Source organism: Enhydra lutris, unplaced genomic scaffold (genome assembly GCF_002288905.1).
Source record: "Enhydra lutris kenyoni isolate GAN:26980312 unplaced genomic scaffold, ASM228890v2 scaffoldscaffold15, whole genome shotgun sequence".
Classification (NCBI taxonomy): Eukaryota; Metazoa; Chordata; class Mammalia; order Carnivora; family Mustelidae; genus Enhydra; species Enhydra lutris.
Genome location: NW_019154099.1, coordinates 63,355,635 through 63,374,450, shown reverse-complemented (window position 1 = coordinate 63,374,450; position 18,816 = coordinate 63,355,635). Strand labels below are relative to the sequence as shown.

The 18,816-nt window shown below is 55.4% G+C and overlaps 1 protein-coding gene across 2 annotated transcripts in view; it reads left to right on the top strand.

Moving 5' to 3' along the window:
• Positions 1 to 18,816, top strand: part of LOC111147054 (RAS p21 protein activator 3) — a 115,770-nt gene that overhangs the window by 34,179 nt on the left and 62,775 nt on the right. Inside the window, exons 1-2 of one of the 2 annotated variants that reach the window (XM_022502922.1) lie at positions 6,316 to 7,858; positions 8,871 to 8,988. In XM_022502922.1, the coding sequence (XP_022358630.1) occupies positions 8,912 to 8,988 (77 nt within the window). In that variant the 5' untranslated portion in view covers positions 6,316 to 7,858; positions 8,871 to 8,911. Of the gene's footprint in view, positions 1 to 6,315; positions 7,859 to 8,870; positions 8,989 to 18,816 lie in introns of those variants that run through there. The other variant, XM_022502921.1, reaches the window with a different exon arrangement.

Sequence of the window (18,816 nt, the reverse complement as noted above, 5' to 3'; positions counted from 1 at the left end):
CCCGGGTGTCCTCTCAGGTGCTCTCCCGGGTGTCCTCTCAGGTGATCTCCCGGGTGTCCTCTCAGGTGATCTCCCGGGTGTCCTCTCAGGTGCTCTCCCGGGTGTCCGCTCAGCTCCTCTCCCGGGTGCCCTCTCGGCTCATCTCCCGGGTGTCCTCTCAGATGGCTCCCGGGTGTCCTCTCAGGTGATCTCCCGGGTGTCCTCTCAGGTGATCTCCCGGGTGTCCTCTCAGGTGCTCTCCCGGGTGTCCGCTCAGCTCCTCTCCCGGGTGCCCTCTCGGCTCATCTCCCGGGTGTCCTCTCAGATGGTCTCCCGGGTGTCCTCTCAGGTGATCTCCCGGTTGTTCTCTCAGGTGATCTCCCGGGTGTCCTCTCATCTCCTCTCCCGGGTGTCCTCTCAGCTCCTCTCCCGGTGTCCTCTCAGGTGATCTCCCGGGTGTCCTCTCAGTTCCTCTCCCGGGTGTCCTCTCAGGTGCTCTCCCGGGTGTCCTCTCAGGTGCTCTCCCGGGTGTCTTCTCAGGTGCTCTCCCGGGTGTTCTCTCAGCTCATCTCCCGGGTGTCCTCTCAGGTGATCTCCCGGTTGTTCTCTCAGGTGATCTCCCGGGTGTCCTCTCAGGTGATCTCCCAGGTGTTCTTTCAGGTGATCTGGGTGTTCTCTCATATGATCTCTCAGGTGATCTTCCTGATGTTCTCCCAGGTGTTTTGCCCTCTTCCTGTTTCTTATTTGGGTCGCTTGCGAACTATTCTGGAGGTGGGAGGGCCAGGTGAAAACCGTTCCCTGGCTGAAGTTTCCTGTGTCGTCTCTTTTGTGTCGCCCCTACTTGTTGGTACGTACTGTTTACTGTGCAGTTGCACAGGGATAATATTCTAGGAGGGCCCAGGCCCAGCATGGGGACAGCTTGGATCCTTGTCTTCACCAATGTCCAGGGGCCCTCATTCTTCCAGAAGTTTCCAAGGTACCTCACTTTAGTTTCCTGCATTAAAAAAAAGTCTCAGCATACTTCTGCCATCTGTGTTCTTGTTACGTTCTTCACCCTCCTCAGCTACCTCCTCACCCTTGTCCCTTTACCGTAACCTGTCAGAGATTCCTAATGCAGCTAGTGGAAACAAAGCCTAGGAGAACAAAAGACTTTGGGGAGTGGAGCCGTGCTGGAAGGTGTGGCCCTATAGTTTCATTATTTACCTGCCACAGGTGGTCTTCCAGCCAGAAATTCCCATTATTCAAGGGGACCCCAGATGCTGCTCATGCTGTGGGAGTGGTGGAGAACTCCAGGGCAGGAGCCCCTTGACGACAGACTGATGTCCTTAAGAGTGGGGCCCTGGTGGACCGGAAGGGCAGACCCACTCCTGGGACTGGAGGGTCCCAAATGCACAAGGCCAGGCAGGTGCCCCCTGAGCAGGGCTGCCCACCCCCCCCCCCAGACCCACAACCCTTTCAACAAGGGGAAGGAGCCAGCATGGCTGCATCTTCAGAGTTCTCAAAAGGATTTGAAAGAAATGTGAAACCTGTTTTACTTTTAAATGGCATCCATTAACTCAAAAGTTAGGACTGTATGGGGGGAGAAGTCTGTGTCTCAGTGCCCCCTTCGACCAAGTGCCCCAGGCTGAGACTGGAGGGTAGCGTCCTGTAGAGGACATTCTCCTGGCCTCAGTGGGGCCACATCCTGAGGTCCCAGCACCTGAGGGGCTGTGGACTGTGTATTTTTTTTTTAAGATTTTATTTATTTATTTGAGAGAGAGAATGAGAGAGAGCAAGCATGAGAGGATAAGGTCAGAGGGAGAAGCAGAGCCCCGCAGCAGGGAGCCTGATGAGGGACTTGATCCCGGGACTGTGGGTTCATGGTCCGAGCTGAAGGCAGTTGCTCAAGCAACTGAGCCACCCAGGCGCCCAGATCTGTGTATTTTTAGGACAGTGTCGGCTGATGATGGGAAAGTGTCTTCCCCTCCCAGGCTCAGGGTCTTACAGCTTCCTGACACAACGGACATAAAGGTCAGGGCAGGGGCGCCTTTCTCTGGTGGGTAAATGCAGGGTAACTGCAGGACCAGCAAGGGTGCCCGTGCCCGGGATCGGGGTACAGACCGGGTGAGAATACAGTCCTCTGATGTGGCCCCGGCAGCAACCCAGGGAGCCCTGAACGCTCACTCAGGGGCGTTAACTGTCTTTGTTCGAGTCTGCTGGTCTGGTCAGGAAGGTTCGAAATAACGGTCCACCCGGACATCGAACCAGCCGGCACAGTGCGTCACGGTGGACCCTCTCTGCTCTGCTTTCCCGCTGCACTGACTGCTCAGGAAGGGATTGGTCACAACCTGGTAGCTCGGGCGGGCCCACCTGCACAGGTCCCTGCAGACCCGGCTGTCCCTTCATCTGGGCCGCCCTGGGAGCTTATCTAACCCATTTATTTACTCCTCTCCGGTCTGGGATACACACCTGTGGAACCAGAAGCGGAATCGACCTGGTGGGTACAGCCGAGTAGCTCCTGGAGCTGTCGCATGGTGCCCACGGCACACGGCCCCCTAGGCCTCAGGCCTGTGACAGAGTTGGCAGTGTGACGGCCGCATGGTGTCAGACGCTCTGTCACCACACTAATCCCATGACTCAGATTACCACCAGTGCACCTGGACGGAAGGAAGAAGATGCTTTACCCACTGATGTATGAGCTCCTGAACCTGAGGACATGTGTGTGTCCTGGTAGAGTTTTCCTCACCGCTAAGGCTTGGAAACAAGTTGTTTCTCACAGCTTCGGGGCCTGCAGGATGGGCTGGATTTGGCTGAATGAATCTTCTGTACACCAAGGCCTAGATGGGGCTGTCGCAGTCTGCTGGCTGATAGGCTGGGCTGCAGGTCCCCAATACGTGCCTCATGGGTTATAGGTCCACAAAGGTACTGGGAGGTCATTTATGCTCTGACAGCCCCCTGCCCTGCACCTTCATGCTGTCCCTCCAGCAGTGGCCTCAGGGCTCTGACTTCTTGGCTCAGGGCAAGTTCTTATTCCAGGGACCAAGTGGACTCCACGAGGCTCTGTCCTTGCCCAGTCACTGCTGGAGAGCCCAGAACCCGGGGGTGGGGGGTGGGCTCCCTGGGCTCACATCTCGGGGGCAGGAGGGTGGAGTCTCTCTTTGGGTTTTGGCGGGTCTTTGAAAGCTGAAATGCATAATCAGCGCTCCGAAACCCCTCCCCAGCTGGTCGTTTGATTGTTGTATGTACGGGTCTGTTAAGCTGAGCGAACATTTATCGGGCGCTCACTACTTGCCAGACGAGTGTGCTGTTTCACATGCTGGAGGCAAAGAAAGAAAGGAGACCCAGTCATGTCGGGGGTTGCATGGGGAGGAGGGAGGAGACAAGCGAGCAGGCCGTGTGGCTGGAGGCTGTGGGTCTGAGGGCGGAGGCCTGGCTGAGGATCTCAGCGGTGTCCCAGTCCCAGGACTGGGGGCTGGCTCTGCTGTCATCCTTGGGGGTCTTGCCAGGCTTCTTCCATGGACGTGGGCCATCCAGTATCTCCGGGAGCCATGAGAGGGGGTTAGGGGTGGCGATGCTGGTCCGAGTCCACAGTAGGCAGGGCTCTAGCCTGGAACTGGGGGTGGGGGGCACAGAAGGAGCCCCCCTTGCAGAGACTCTTCCCAGGGTCCGCAATTTGTGCCCTGCTGCTTGTGGTCACTGCACGGGGTGTCGCCCCTCTTACAGAGCGAACACGGACATGTGCCCAGCCCCTCTCTTCCTGTCTCCTGTGTGAGGTGAGCAGAGGGCTGCTCCAAAACAGTGCCCCCCTCCCCGGCAAGTAAATTCCGAGAAGCGCGCCCGCTGCCGTCTTTCCATTCCTGCCTTAGCTCCCGGGGAGCTCCGAGCTCAACGGATCACGGAGTCGCACGTGTTGGGGCTGGATAGATCCATTTTCTTTCTTTTCATTTTATTTTGAACTTCTAATTTCCATGTGAACAGCCTTATCTTTCTAAGATTTTATTATTTTGTGGGGGGGGGGGTGCGTGCAAGAAACAAGGGAGAGAGAACCCTCCAGCGGGCTCGCTGCTGAGCACGGAGCTCGACCCGGGGCTGGATCCCATGACCCGGAGTTCATGACCTGAGCCGTAACCGAGTCAGGCGCTCAACCGACTGAGCCACGCAGGTGCCTTGAGAACAGCCTTATTTTATGCTTGTCTCTGACCTGCCCCGACGACCTCTGGGCGGAAATCGGCCTGTGTACCGAGCAGCCCTTCCCAGGTCGTGATCCCCTGGAGGCAGAGGGAGCAGGTGTGCCGTGCTGGGGCGTCGGAGCAGCTCAGGGTGGAGTTCTTGGGCCGAATCAGTGTGCAGTAGGGGCGGCTGCTCGTAACTCGATTTAGAAACCCAGTTTCATCTGTTTTTTGTGGAGTTTTATTCTCTTTACTATGAAGTGGTAAACTAGCAAGGTATTAAAAAATGTATTCAAAAATGTACATTTAGGGAGATAGAATATTCAGTCATGGAATCGATCTTTTGGGGGACATAGACTCTTCTGTTGTTACAATAAGCTACCTGGCCACCAGAATCTGTGGGCCCATGGAGGTATTCTGAGCCAGAGTGCCTGGAGGCCTGCCTGCGTTCTCCCACAGTGTTCCCCTTCCAGAGCGGAGGCCACCAGGCTGGGGAGGGCCCGCCAGTGCCGTGTGGGTGTGGTCGGTCTGAGCACGTGGAGGGGCGCCCCCGAGGCTCACGGCCGGAAGGAAGGGGCTCTGTCGGGAGAGCCAGCCGTCCGCACGCTTCCCTGCGATGCTCTTTCCCTCCTTCCTCCATCCTGCTCTTCCTGGGGATGTGGAGGGCATAGCCGCCTCTGTACTGGGTGCTGGAGGGCAGCCAACCACCTCCGACCCCTCGGGGGTGGCACAGCTGAGCGCGGTCACCAGCTTCACTCCTCGGGTGCTGGTCTCTGTGACTTCCAGCACCCCCTTCCAGGTGTGGACGGACTTGTTCCTTGGCCCCCTCGAGGCCCTCCGGACAGGACAGAGGCTTCTTTATCAGGCTGGCCCCCTACCCCCCGGCCTGGCAGCGAGGTGTGGGCATCCACACAGGGTCTTCCCTCCCTCCAGTGGAGCGCTAGGCGCCGGGCACAAGGGTTTGGTTTTCCTGGCACGAGAAAGTGTGGTGGCTCAGGAACGATGACACTTTCAGATCACAACCTCTGTCCCCCTTACCCAGGGCCTGCTTCCTGGATATAGGAGCCAGAGTCTGCTCATTCAGTGTCTTTACTTTACTGCTGTCCACGGCTGCCTTCTGCTTGTATTAATAGGTTGGCCGTTTGGAGGTGGAAGCAGGTTCCAGAAGTGCGGTCTCCATCGAATCTGGTTGGCGCACAGCGTCCATTCCAGACATAGGCAGTAGGAGAAAGAGTCATGGAAGATGACCCTGGTTGGGTTCTTAGAATGAAACCAAGGTTTACTTTTCTTTGATGTGGTGGTCGCTTATTCATCCATTCATTCAGCAGATAAATCAGCACCTGCTGTATACCGGGACAGCTTTGCTTTCCTACGAGAACGTCTCCACGTGCTGGGAAGAAGGACGAAAGGCCCCATTATATGCAGCCAGGCAGGGAGATGGCCTCTAGCCTTTGGGCTAAGCAGTCAGCGTGGAAGGAGTGGTCATCTGTTCTGAAGGTGGTCGGGGTGGGACACAGGTGAGCTGAGACGCCCACCCCCATTCTGCGGCAGGGCTCCAAGCAGACTCTGGGAAACGCCTCATTCTCAGCCTGTTCTGCCCAGAGAGGTCCCCAACAGTAAGGACCTGGGGCAGGACGTGGCTGCGGGTGCTGCCCCCTCTCCCAGCCCTCCTGGTCCGAGTGTCTCGTCAGCGTCGGTTCCGGTCAGCCCGCTGCTCTCTGTGGCACTGTCCTCACAGCCCGCCGCCTGGGGCCCCGAGACGGCGGAATGAGGCTCCGCCTGTGCTCACACCGGCATTTCCGTGGTGTCAGGTGTCTCTCTCTCTCTCTCTCTTTTTCTTAAAGATTTTATTTATTTATTTGACAGAAATCACAAGTAGGCAGAGAGGTAGAGAGAGAGAAGGAAGCAGGCTCTGTGCTGAGCAGAGAGCCTGATACGGGGCTCGATCCCAGGACCCAGAGATTGTGACCTGAGCCCAAGGCAGCCGGTTAACCAACTGAGTCACCCAGGCGCCACGGGTGTCTCTGGTTCAGGCACATCTTTCCCTTCTTTCTTCATGGGACCCACCTGGTGGAAGTCAGCAACTGTTGCTTGGTTCTGAGGTTCTTTGGAGAATAAACAGGAAGAAAATTTCAGTTCTGTATCCCCCCCCCACCCCCGTGATCATCTCCCATGAGACTTTCGAATAAGTTTCTTTTCTCCTTTTAAGAAACACAGGAACTTGCAGCTAAATATCTCATTTGCTGTAGAACAACAACAACACCACCTAGACAAACTCCAAGGGGAAGCATGGTGAGTCCTGATTCTCACCATCAAGATGTCAGCCGGGAAGTTCTCAACGTCGGGCTGGTTTTAAGTTTCAAGGTTTGTGAATGCTGCACAGGTGATCTCCCAAACCAGAACCGGAAGACAGAAAGCATCTGTTTGGGGCCTGGCATGTGTGAGGGGACGGCCTCATCGGGCAGCGCAGCGGAGGGGGCCAGGGTCTGCTGCTCTTGCCCCTCACTCTGGAGAGGCCCGTGGGCCACGTACTCTTTGGCCCCTGTGGAATGTGGTCGCATTCAATGTGGAATGCGTGTGCACAGGACCTTTCCCATGTGCCGGGTTTGGCTCAGATTCACCTGCCTCTCACCAGCTTGGCCGTGTCTCCATGGGCCTGGCTCGCGCGCACGTGGTGTGTTCTGGAGCGTGGTAACTCGGTGGCTCTACCGGAGAACATTCGTTGTTTTTCTCTTTCTTCACCCGCCAAGAGCTGTTGGTGATTCCCAAAAGGAACATCTCTGGAATCTTTTGAAGTAAAAGCTTCTTGGAGCTGGAGGAGCTGTGGAGAGCTCGTGTGTTCTCGTGCTCCTCCCATGGGGGGAACTGAGGCCCAGAGAATCGGGTCTCCTGTCCCGCTGTGTGCCGGAAAGGACCATGTGCGCCGACTCCACTGCTGCTCTTTGGAACCCTGGAGGAACACGCTCGTCAGAAATAAGGTGCACCGGCCCGGAAACCCCACCCCGCTGTGTGGGCGTCTGTAGTGACATTAACTGAAAAGTCAAGTAGCTTCCAACAAGCTGAGCTCGTCTCAGCCCTCCTGGAGGCTCTGGCGGGCCCGTTTGCAAACTGGCATCTTTTTAAACGCACTGGTTCCCCCCAAGGGAGTCAGAATGTCTGTTCCGTTGGGAGTTGTGCAGGCGAGGGTGCGCCCGGGGGGCTTTGGTGCTGAGTTCTGAGGAGCTGGTGCTCTGGTTCGGGTCGGTGTCTGTTGCTTTCTTCAGTTTTGGCAAGAGTGAGGCAGTTTGGCCCTTTGTGGAGCCGCCGGTGTTCGGGCTGTGCCTGGGCGCTCGAGCTGCCCTGCCGTCCGAGGCGGGGTCGGGGGCCTGCAGGCGCCCCAGGAGACGGGACGCAGCGGAGGCCTCTGGGACACGAGGGGTGGCCTGAGGCTTTTCCTCCGCAGAGGAGACATCGTCTCCACCTGGGTGTCCACGTCACAAGCTGCCCGTGGACAGGGCTGTCGACCCTGTTCGCACTTGTGAGTCTCCAGGAGAGGACGCAGACTGTGGTGCTGTCGGCGATCGTGGACAGACCCCAGTGCCCACAAGGAGCCGGGTATCCGCGGTGTTTTCTCTGGGGCCTGCTGGGCGTGCTGCTGCCTGAGGCTCTCTCCTTCCGTGTGGAGCAGGGGCCGTGGAGGGGGAGGACACTGGACCAATAGCAGGTCTCCCCGCGGGACTTACCTCTAACTGGTGAGTCGCTCTGTGTTTTAAACAGCTGGAGGGGTGCCGGGTGGCGCTGTTGGTGAAGCGTCTGCCTTCGGCTCGGGTCATAATCTCAGGGTCATGGGATTGAGCCCCTGCTCAGCGGGGAGCCTGCTTCTCCCCTCGCCCCGCCCCACCCCTGCTTGTGTGCTCACTCACTCTCTCTGTCTCAAATAAAGAAGTAAAATATTTTAAAAAATAAACAGCTGGAGTCCATTGTTTTTTTTTTTCTTTAAAAAGTGTCCTTCTCCTTAATTATTGCCCCAACTTTGACCTAGTACTGACAAATCAAATTCAGAATAACAAAGCGAGCCGGGAGATGAATGGATAAGGAAAATGTGGTCCATCCGTGCAATGAAATCTTTAGCCTTGATGAGGAAGGAAATCCTGACACTGGCTACAACACGCATGAACCTTCAGGGCATTTTGCTGAGTGAAAGAAGGCAGTCACAGAAGGACAAATACTGATCACTTCTGTGAGTTACCTCGAGTAGCCTCAGACACAAAGTGGAAGGGGAGGTGCTGGGGGAGGGGACGGGGTTGTGTTGAGTGGGTGCAGAGTTTCAGTTCTGCAATATGAAAAAGTTAGAGATTGGTTGCCCAATAGTGTAAATACACTTTACCGAGCTCTACACTCAAAGTGGTTAAGATGATACATTTTAAGTTATATGTATCTTACCATAATTTACACATTAAAAAAAAATTAAGGGGGCTAGTATGAGTAAAGTCCTGATTCGTAGGCTAATGGATTCCTACTTTGATCAGTTTGTTTTGGAGGTTATGTGGATGTTACCTCGCATTCTAACACCACACGTAGTACGCTCTCTGATATTTTGATTGTGGCAGCAAGAAAGATGTATAAAGAGCTAATGAGTGTATAAAAGGGACAGCAGGTGCATTGCTGTGAAATAAGTGCATTACTTGGAAAAGTGCCTGTGATTGGCAAGGGAACACGGTAACTGTACGCTAAGTCGATGGTATATTTACATTTGCTTTTTAGGTGAAGCCAAAAATCTTCCCACTTACCCGGGGCCAAACAAGATGCGGGATTGCTACTGCACGGTGAACCTGGACCGGGAGGAGGTTTTCAGGACCAAGATTGTGGAGAAGTCGCTCTGGTAATGTCTGCTGTTTGCTTTCCTCCGTCCGCTTCCTCCTTGTGGCAGATGCCCGAACACAGGTGCCATTGGCCACCGTCCATGCTGCTCGGCGTGCGTGAGGCACTAGAATGTTCTGTGAGCTCCCGTCTGCCGGGGCCTTCGGGCTGCCGTCTTGGTGGCGGTCCCCAGATGCTCATGCTGGCCCAGGCTGAGTAGCCTGCAGGTGCAGGGGGAGCGGTCACCCACTGCAGGGGCGTGTGTGGGCACCTTCCTGTCAGAGATGAGCTGAAGGTCAAGGTGTGCGCCGGACATAGCAGCGGTCAGGCATTTTGACAGGTGAACATTTGGGAAGTTTTTTTTTTTTTTTTTTTTTTTTTTACCACCTTCCTTTAAACTTTCCCAGAGAGACAAATCTGAGATGGGCGTGGAAGTGGTGCTCACTGAGGAAAGGGGGCCCGGACAGCACTCGCTGAGAGAGCTAGAGAAGGTCATTTGGAAGGAGCAGCACCTAATAGGTCCTCAGGTCCTTGGGGAGTTTGCCATGCGATGAACACATCAGCACCTTGGAGGGTCAGCTGTTAAGGGCCACTCACCACTGGAGGGCTTGTCGAGACAGCTGTCTGCCCAAACATCTCTGACAGTCTCCCCGCGATGCCACCTCTGGACCACACCCCGGGGACAGGAGGGCTCCCTAAAAGTTGCAGCAGTTTCCATGGAGGGTGGGGAGAGAGAACGCGAGTGTTAGCAGGGGCGGACCTCGTGGTTTGCCGCCGGGCGAAGCCAACACAGCTAGTGGGGGTCCTGAGCAAGTCATTTATTACCAAGTGGCTGGTGGAGTGGAGCCGGGTCCTCCAGGAAGCCCGTGTTTACAAGTGTGGGTGGTGTGGACACACGCACACAGCTGTTTTCGGTTTGAGAGCGGTTTTTGCAGAACAAGTGTATCCTTCATACTCTTCTCTCTGAGAGGGCACAAGCCGCACGTTCTGACCGGACTTAGTTTTTACAGACCTGTTAGAGATTTCCTGTTCCTTCCATTCTCCGTCTGCACAGGGCCCCCCAGCACTGGGAGGCGCCCCTGAGGCCAAGTGGCCACAGTGTGTGGGCCGGGCATGCTGCAGAGTCTCTGGAATCATTCGTTGTAGGAAAACAGAACTCCTGAGTTGTCTGTCAGGAGTCGCGCCTGGCTTTGGGGCTGGTGATGGAGGTGAGGCCAGGGCTCATGATGTCACTGTAACCTTCTGGGTTACTTCCACGGTCCTGATGCCGGGTGAACCCTTTCTGTGTTTGCACAGTTGGCATTGATGCCTGGAGGTCCTATACCTGGAAAGTCACTGTGGTCTCAGGGAAGCTGGGCCCTACCCAGACCTGCTGAGCCCAGACCTCTAGGAAGAGAGTCTGCTTGGGAACCTCTGTTTTAGGCACGGCTGAGACTGGGGGTCCTGATCTTCAAAACATTTTAGACAAGTTTAGAAATGGAAACTGTGGTTCCTGGATTTAATGATACCAGGAAATGTGCTTCTGGAGTAGGAAAGGGAAGCTCAGAGCTAAATAAGGGTAATGATGTGGTCACACTGTCTGTTCAGAAAATCAGCCATCTGAGAAACAGCCAGAATCAGGTGGGAGCCCCCAAAATGCTGTCACAAGGAGCCAGTTACCAGTAGTCAGTGCCCTGAGGTAATGGTCTGACTTGGAAAATTCATGCTCTCCTTATGGACAGTTTTAATGAGCTTGGCTATTTTTGTTTATTTATTTATTAGCTCAATGAATGTTTATTTATATATTAAAAATTCATTCATTTGAGAGAGAGAGAGAGAGAGCAGGCATACATGCGCGTGAGTGAGGGAGGGGCCGAGGGAGAGAATCTGGAGCAGGTTCCCTGATGAGCGGGGAGCCTGATGTGATTCCAGGACCCCAAGATGATGACCTCAGCTGAAACCAAGAGTCGGATGTTAACTGAGTGAGCCACCACGTGCCCCTCAGTGAAAATTTATTGAGTGCTTCTCTAATGTACTGACAAGGAGAGGGTGCTTGCTCTAAACAGAAAGTTAAAAGTGACAGCAAAGAAAGATGCTAACACAAAATAATTCCAGGAACTTAAAAAATATGGGTGTATTTCACCATTTAGTATTGAGGCAAAAACTGTATTCACACTGGTGGACCTTGTGGGCGGGTAGCCCCAGAGCTCTGCTCCGTAGTGTCAGGGCAAAAAGCAAATGAACTCATCGTATAAAAGAAGTTAGCAAGGTGAAGTGCTGCCTCCACTTGGTGCCAAATATTTGAAACCAAAAACTAGCTCTTGTGAGTTTGCACACCTGAATCCAGAAGCCTCAGTCCATGCACAGGCATTGCCGTAGTCCTGGATAGTTGTAACATCCTCAGAGGTGACGAAATGCCAGTCAGAGCAAATCCAGACGTACCCTTCAGTCCAGGCCTCAAAGAATCTTCCTCTGTGATCTCTGAGGAGAAAATACAGAAGAACCCAAGGAGGTAAAGTGTCGGTGCATTTGCCAAGAAAAACAACAGAATCAGACCTGAAGGGTTTGCAGAAGGTCCGCCGACAAGGTTTAATGACTTTGAAGTAATAAGAGACAAGGTTGAAAACATGACTGGGATGAGGAATGATAAAGAATGATGAACCCAATTTCCAAAAGAACCAAATAGAATTCCCGGAAATGAAGGACACAAGAACTTGAATGAAAACGTCACTGGGTGAGTAAACGGCTTGATGGGGTTCGCTGGAGGGAGAAGGGGTGAATGGGAAGGCTCCAGACACACCCAGACACGCAAGGAAGTGGGAAGGACGAGGGGGTTAGGGACAGAGCAGAAGAATGTCCAAAGGTGTCTCACGAGGACTTGGAGGTGAGGGGGAAGAGGCCCGTGCACGAGGGTAGCTGGAGGGAGGCGACACGTAAAGATGCGGCTCCAGTAGCCTTGGCTGGAGGCCAGAAGCAGAAGACCCGTCTGCAGGCTCTGCTGGCTTTGAGGCAGGGGAGGAAGGCCGAGGCTCCCATGGCAGCTGCCAGCACGAAGGAAGTGGGCGCCCTGGGAGCCAGGCCGGCCGTGCCAACGGCCCCCAGTGTGGGCAGCACTCAGTCATCACCTGCGAGGAGTGCCCGCCCACCCGTGTCATCGCTGCGGAGTTTTCCCTCTCTCCAGCTCGTGTCTGCAGGCCTCAGCGTTTGCTCTCAGATCGGCTGCTCCATTTGGCAAAGTCGCTGTGGGAAGTAGGAGCCTCCATCTGGTCTCTGAACTCAAAAGAGCCAGAGGGCTTGGTGGCCTGTCCGGGCCTCGGGGGCAGGGTCAGTCCCGAACTCAGCTGCTGCCCAGCACCGTGTTTGGACTCAGACCGAGTACAGATGGAATGGGTCGGAGAGACGGGGACGTGCGTCTCCCTCCCTTCTCAGCAGAAGGCCATCCCGGGGCCCCTGGGGGGGACCATGCTGCTCAGGTGTCCCCGGCACTCGCATGAGGCTGCCCCTCACGAGTAACTCCTCCGTGGGTAACTTAGGGAAAGGCCCGAGTTTGTTCTTTGTGTTCCTTCGGCTGTGGGAGAGGGTGCTGGGGAGGCGAGGCTGTAGACCTTCTTGGAAGGGCTCATGGGGTCTGGCACTGGGGAGCCCCAGTCCTTTCCTCCTGGGCTTGTCCATTCTCCAGAAAAGTGATTTGGGGCAAAGTTTCTGTCTTACTAGGACAATACTTTCCTGACATTGAGCGTGAACTTTGTTCACTCGTAACTTCTGTGGCTTTAGTCGTGACATCACTTCACTGGCCGCTCGTTGCCGGCCGGCGCAAACTCAGGCTCCAGGGTGTTGGGCTGTCACATCGGGGCTCACAGGCAGCTGCCGTGCCAGACAGCACGGCACACGTGCATGACCCACCCGGAGAATCCGCCTCCTGCTTCCCAGACAGGGCTGGGGAAGGTCACATCACGGAGGAAATCACCACTTTCTCCAGTGAAAGAAGCATATTCTTGTTACGTGAACAAAAGTTAAAAACAAGACCTCTTCAATGCTGGGCTGCTCATTTGCAAGAATATTCCCCAAAGTACTCCATAGTCATTCCTTTTGTCAACACATGTGATTATTTCAAGGATGGAATTGCCTCCCTTTTCCCACAAAATGCCTACAAAGTGTGGGCACAGCTCCTGGCCCGAAGAGGAGCTGCCCCAAACTTCCTGATCTGACCCGCACCTTCCTCAGTGGCCACTGGGACGGGGCTGGGGTGCTGAACCTCTCCCCAGGGCCACTCCGAGACCCCCGCCCACAGGCAGTCTCCGTCTGCCTCCTCTCACCTGGTTTCTGTTGTGGGGAAGGGGCCACCCCCTGGCGCTGGCCTGTCTTCCCACAGAGGCTTCTCACCTTCCAGTGGGAGTGGTGGCCGCTCAGCCCAGAGTGTGCTGGTGTCTGATGACTGCTAACGGAGGGTCACAAAGTTGTGTTTGCAGTAAGATTCCCTCTTGTTCTGAAAACTGGGATTGTTCCAGAATGGTCTGGAATATGTGGACATAAATGTCAATGTGGTTATTTTCGGGGGGGTAGTGGGATTATGGGGGATGTTTTTGTTTTTGCTTTTTTACATAAGATTAGAAGTTAGACAGTAAAATAACCACTTTCTGGAGCAAAATGAGGAGGAGCTCGCGCATCACCGTGTTTGTCTACACAGCGAAATTACAGCCCCTCACATCCTGTCGTTCCTGCTGAGAACGTTCCCAAAGGAGAGGCCGTTCCCAGGCAGGACGGGTGTGCGCTTCCAAACTGGAATTAAAGAGCGTGTGGGTCTGTGACGAGTCAGCCCCCTTCTGCTCCTGAAAAATGCCCGTCACTCAGAACCCAGCGCTGCTGTGTGCCAGACCCAACTCCTGCCAGGGGGACCCTGCAGCTCCTGTCCTGGGGGGGACACGCTGCCTGGGTTAGACTCCGAAAGGGATGGCGAGGAGTCTGTGGTTCAGGAGGACAGACTCCATCTTCTTGGAGGTTTTCAGTAAAACCCAAGTTGTAGATGAGCAAATGCTGATTTTGGTTTATGAGGCTGTACGGTTTCTCCTAATACTTACTTTCATCTCTAATTTCTCCAGTTTAAAAAAAAAGTCTTTGGGACATAAATTCAAGCTTTTGGCTCAGATAGTCCTTGTCAGCTGGAGTAGGTAAATTTGTGCCCCCACTGTTCTGGGTGCTCCAGGGGGAATCCCCAGTTTGGGTCCTGGTGCTTGGGGAAGAGTGTGAGCCCCTCTAAGAACATTTCCTGCCTGGGGGTGCCTGGGGGGCTCAGTGGGTTAAAGCCTCTGCCTTCGGCTCAGGTCATGATCTCAGGGTCCTGGGATCGAATCCCGCATCGGGCTGTCTGCTTGGCAGGGAGCCTGCTTCCTCCTCTCTCTCTGCCTCTCTGCCTACTTGTGATTTCTCTGTGTCAAATAAATAAATAAAATCTTTAAAAAAAAAAAAAGAACATTTCCTGCCTGGTCTAGTGCCTGCCTGATGCTAACCTGGGGCCCTCTGGCCCTGCCTGCCAGGCCACCACCCTCGAATGCCCTGTCTCTCTGTGATGTGCCACAGCCACCACTGACACGTGGTGGTTTATGCCCACATCTCTGCCCGGAGCCCCACGAGTGTAGGCAGCGACTGGCCCCGTGACTCTTCTGCCCAGCACTGGGACAGACCCTGGGATCTGACCTCAGACTCTCTCCTTCCTGGTGGAGGCTTAGCTACATCCCTCCTGTCCCTGCTGCAAACGTGCAGAGTGCCACACGACACGACACATGTCCTTTGTGGGATCAGAGCAGCTTTCTGTCCAGGAGCTGCCCATCCCCGGGGTGACGTGAGTTGGGGTTGGGGCTCCCACAGAGGCTGAGCATCCGTCCTCCCAAGGAGCAGCGTCTGATCGGAAGGGAGAGCTCTGTGGGGAAGGCTCACGGGTGCCAGGGAGCCAGGCCACGCAGAGATTTAAAGCAGGTCTGGAGGAAGTGAGAAGAAACCCAGAGGTTTCCGCTGCCTGAGGGCCTGTGGGGATGACTGGCAGCGGAGGCTTGTGCCTCCGAGGCTCCTTTCTGGCTCTGTGTATCCCAGGCCTCCCTGCTGCCCATGCCTGTTGCAGAGGGAGACACGGACGCTTCCGGCTCAGCGGCCCCGTGGGCCCTGCCAGCCCTTGAATCCTTGGCATTTCTCATTCTTCTCCTGCAGACAGTTGAACAGTATTTGGTTTAATGAAAGTTTAATCCAGCTTTCAGTTCACAGCGTACAAGGCACATTTCATTAGCTGAGCTCTGAGCTGCTTGGAGATGGGCTGTTGCCCTTTTTGGAAGACCCGCCCTGCTGGCCAGGCTTCCAGGCTGTGTCGGGCTGTGGGGTGGGCCCTGAGCTCCCTCTGGGAGCCTGGACGCTCGGCCCCCAGGGTGGCCTTCTCTGTGGCATCAGCCTTTGTCAGAATGGCCCTCTCACAGAGAGAATCGGAGTGGGGTTCTTTATTCTTGGGCGCGCTGCCTTTCCATCTACCCCAAATCGGGAGCCGCCCAGGCAGACCCACCCCTCCGCTCCCTGCCCAGATGTTGGGAAATGGACTCCGGCATTTGCGACAGAGCCTGAGCCCAGAGAAGACCAGGCGTGCAGCTGTTTTCTCCCGAGCAGACAGTGTGGCCGCAGGGCCGGCCGCCCCGGTGGGGGTGGGGCACCGCCCGCCTCAGCAGATGCTGGGAAATGACTCATGGAGACTCGGCGGTTTTTGCGCCGGTCCCAGAGGAGGCCCTGTCTGAGCTCCGGGCGGCACATCTGGGCTCTGGGAGGAGTGGGAGGAAGGCGGGAGGTTGGCCTGTCAGAGCTTATAGATAGATCAGCTCCGTTTTCGGCAGGAGGGGGTTTTCTTCTCTCTCTGCGAGAGTTCACTTGAGCTCCTCCCAGCAATTACCGAGGGAAAGAGCCTGTCACTCTGGCCGCCCTCCGACGGCCTCCAAGCGGATGCTACCGCACGCATTAATCTTCTCCTGTCACACAGCAGTGTTTAAGGCAAGCCAAGTCCTGGGGCTGCTTTTTTCTTTATTTGGAAGGAGGGTTCTGGAGCCCTAAGGCTGCGAGTGGGGCATGAGTCATGCATCTGACTGCTGCTGACCTCGGCTGGGGACAAAGCGGGGCCTGTGTGGAGAGAGACCCCAGGTTATGGCGCTAATGGGAAGGAAGGGGAGGCAGTGGCTGGGCCCCCCTCTGAGTTCCCCAGAAAGGAGACATTGTCTGGCCCAGCACATGGAGAGGGGATGGGAGAGTGCCTTGGTTTCCCTCCTCTCTGGGAACATGCTTCCGACTCCTCAGCCTCGAAGAGACAAGCACGGACTTTCCTGTTGACCCGGGACGGGGGTGGGGCTGTCCGGATGACCATGTCGGTGTGCCCTGGGGTGGGGGCCCTCAGCAGAGGGGTGCCCGCTGCGCTGACACCCCACGTCCGCCCTCCTGCCCCAGACAGATGTCACCGCCTCCCTGGGCAGCCTCAGCTCCCAAGTGCAGGGACATGGCTGCTCTGTGCTGGGACACGTTTTGGAGAAGGCAGGACCGCACGCCAGTCCTTGCCCATCGATGACAGATGGCACTAGCAGCTTCGTGGTGTTTCCAGTTGAAAAGGTGTCTCTTATCTGCTCTATCAGTTATCCATCATCTAGTCTGTAACACCAACTTGGGAGTTCTCAGTGGATTGCTACCCTGAACACAAGAAGGGGGGCGTGCCTAGAACACGGGCCAGAGCGCTGCCGCGAAAGCGCACACGTGCCTGACTCTGAGCAGCGCCGATGACTTAAACGTTGCCAACGAAGCAGGAGGTCGTTTTGCCGTCACGTGAGCCAAGTTTGTAGATGCCGGTGAGACTGTGTGTTGGTGGGCGTGTGGGCCGAATCTGTCCTCACGTTCTGGACGTCGCACCATGTCCCACACCGGCGCCTTCCGCAGCGAGCCTCCTTGAGCCAAGCACGTGCCTGTGGGCACTGCTCTGGTACAGGTGGGCGGCCGTGCACGGGCCACTGTGCTCCAGGCACCGTCAGGGTTGGGATAGGAGAGTCCCGCAGACATGCCCGCTCAGACCTCAGGCCTGTTGGCAACTAACGTTTTACATATGTATTTGGAAAGTGATCTATGACATGATATTAAAGGAAAAAGTGAACGGTGTATGGGGATGTGTAATGGAATCCTACTTTTATTTTTTTTAAAGATTTTATTTATTTATTTGACAGGCAGAGATCACAAGCAGGCAGAGAGGCAGGCAGAGCCGGGGGCGGTGGGGGGAAGCAGGCTCCCCGCTGAGCAGAGAGCCCGATGCGGGGCTCGATCCCAGGACCCTGAGATCATGACCTGAGCCGAAGGCAGAGGCTTGACCCACTGAGCCACCCAGGCGCCCCGGGATCCTACTTTTATTGTAAAAATATGTATTTCCATCTGTATCTACTTGTGTTCTGTATTCATAGGTCTTCAGAGAAAAAAATCTAACATATACCCTGTAATGTTAATTCTGGTTTTCACTTTCTGACATCCTTATGTATTTTTAAAATTTTGGTTTTAAAAAAATGGCTTTATTGAGATCTGATTCACATTCCCTGTAAGTAACTATAGCAGATGTGTAATTCTGTGGCTTTCAGTACATTTGGAGCTGTAGCCATCAGTTTTGGAGTATTTTCGTGACCCTTCACTACCCGTTTCCTGCGGCTCCGGCCTCTTTCTCTCTACATACTTGCCTTTTCGGGGGAACGTGGAGTCGCACTGTGTGTGGCCTTTTGTGGCCTGTCTCACGGAGCACCGTGGTTTCAGTGTTCGTCTGTGACAGCAGGCGTCTGAGCTCCACGCTGTCCGGGTTGACGGACCCCACTTTGTTCATCCGCGCTGGCTCTGCTGACGCACACAGGGGCTGCTGCTGCTGCTCAGCTGCTGTGAGCAGGGCCGCCAGCTCGCGGGCCGCATTGTCTGTGGGGATGTGCGTCCCCCCCCCGCTCTGGCCATTTCAGGGAAGCGCTGCTGTTGCCGAGTGGCCGCACCGCTGTGTGTCCTGCAGGCTCCAACTTCGCCACATCTCACACTTGTCACCCTTATTTCTAGTTACACATTATAGGAAACATTCTTATTCGTGCATGTTCCTTTTTTTAAGCAAACAGTTGAGATCGTGAAGGAGTAAGGCAGCCTAGGGAGGTTCTAGGAACAGGCCGTTGAGTGTGATTATGAGTCAGGGCCCCAGGGAAGCATTGTCTTCCTGGGGCACCTCGCTGAGGGGGGCAGGGACGAGGTGTGGTCCGTGGGGAGCGGGCGTCCGCAGACACAGCCTGCGAGGTCAGGCCCGTACTGTGTCTGGGACTCCGTCGGCCCCTCAGGGCATGTGCTTGCCACCAAGGCTGGGCGTCCTGCTGCCACGACTCGCATGGCGGTGACTCCCTGTGGTCTGGCTCTCTCCTCTGGGCTCAGGTGCCACCTTTGTGTCCTGTGGCCTCTGGGGGCAGCCTTGCCCCTAGTGGCACATCTGAGGGTATGGGTTGGGGTTCTGTGTCTCTGAAGACAATCCGTGTGCGGCCCATGCGTAACACAGGATGATCTGGAGACTGCGATGACCTTGCAGGTCGTGTTGACCGTGTGGCTGTGCAATTAAAGGAAGTAAACCCCGGAGAGGGTTGTCTGGGGTGAGGCCCAGGGACCTGTGTTTTCTAAAACCCCGTCCCAGTGGTTCTGCTTTGCAGCCCGAGCGAATTACGGTTGGCTCCGAGTGGAGAGTAGACGAGCAGAGCCCCACACACCCGGACAGGGTCCCGGGAGGTGAGAGGAGAGAGCTCAGACAGATTCACACGTGGCTTTCCCTAGAGATGCCTATGCCCGGACAGACAGAAATGTGTGGGTG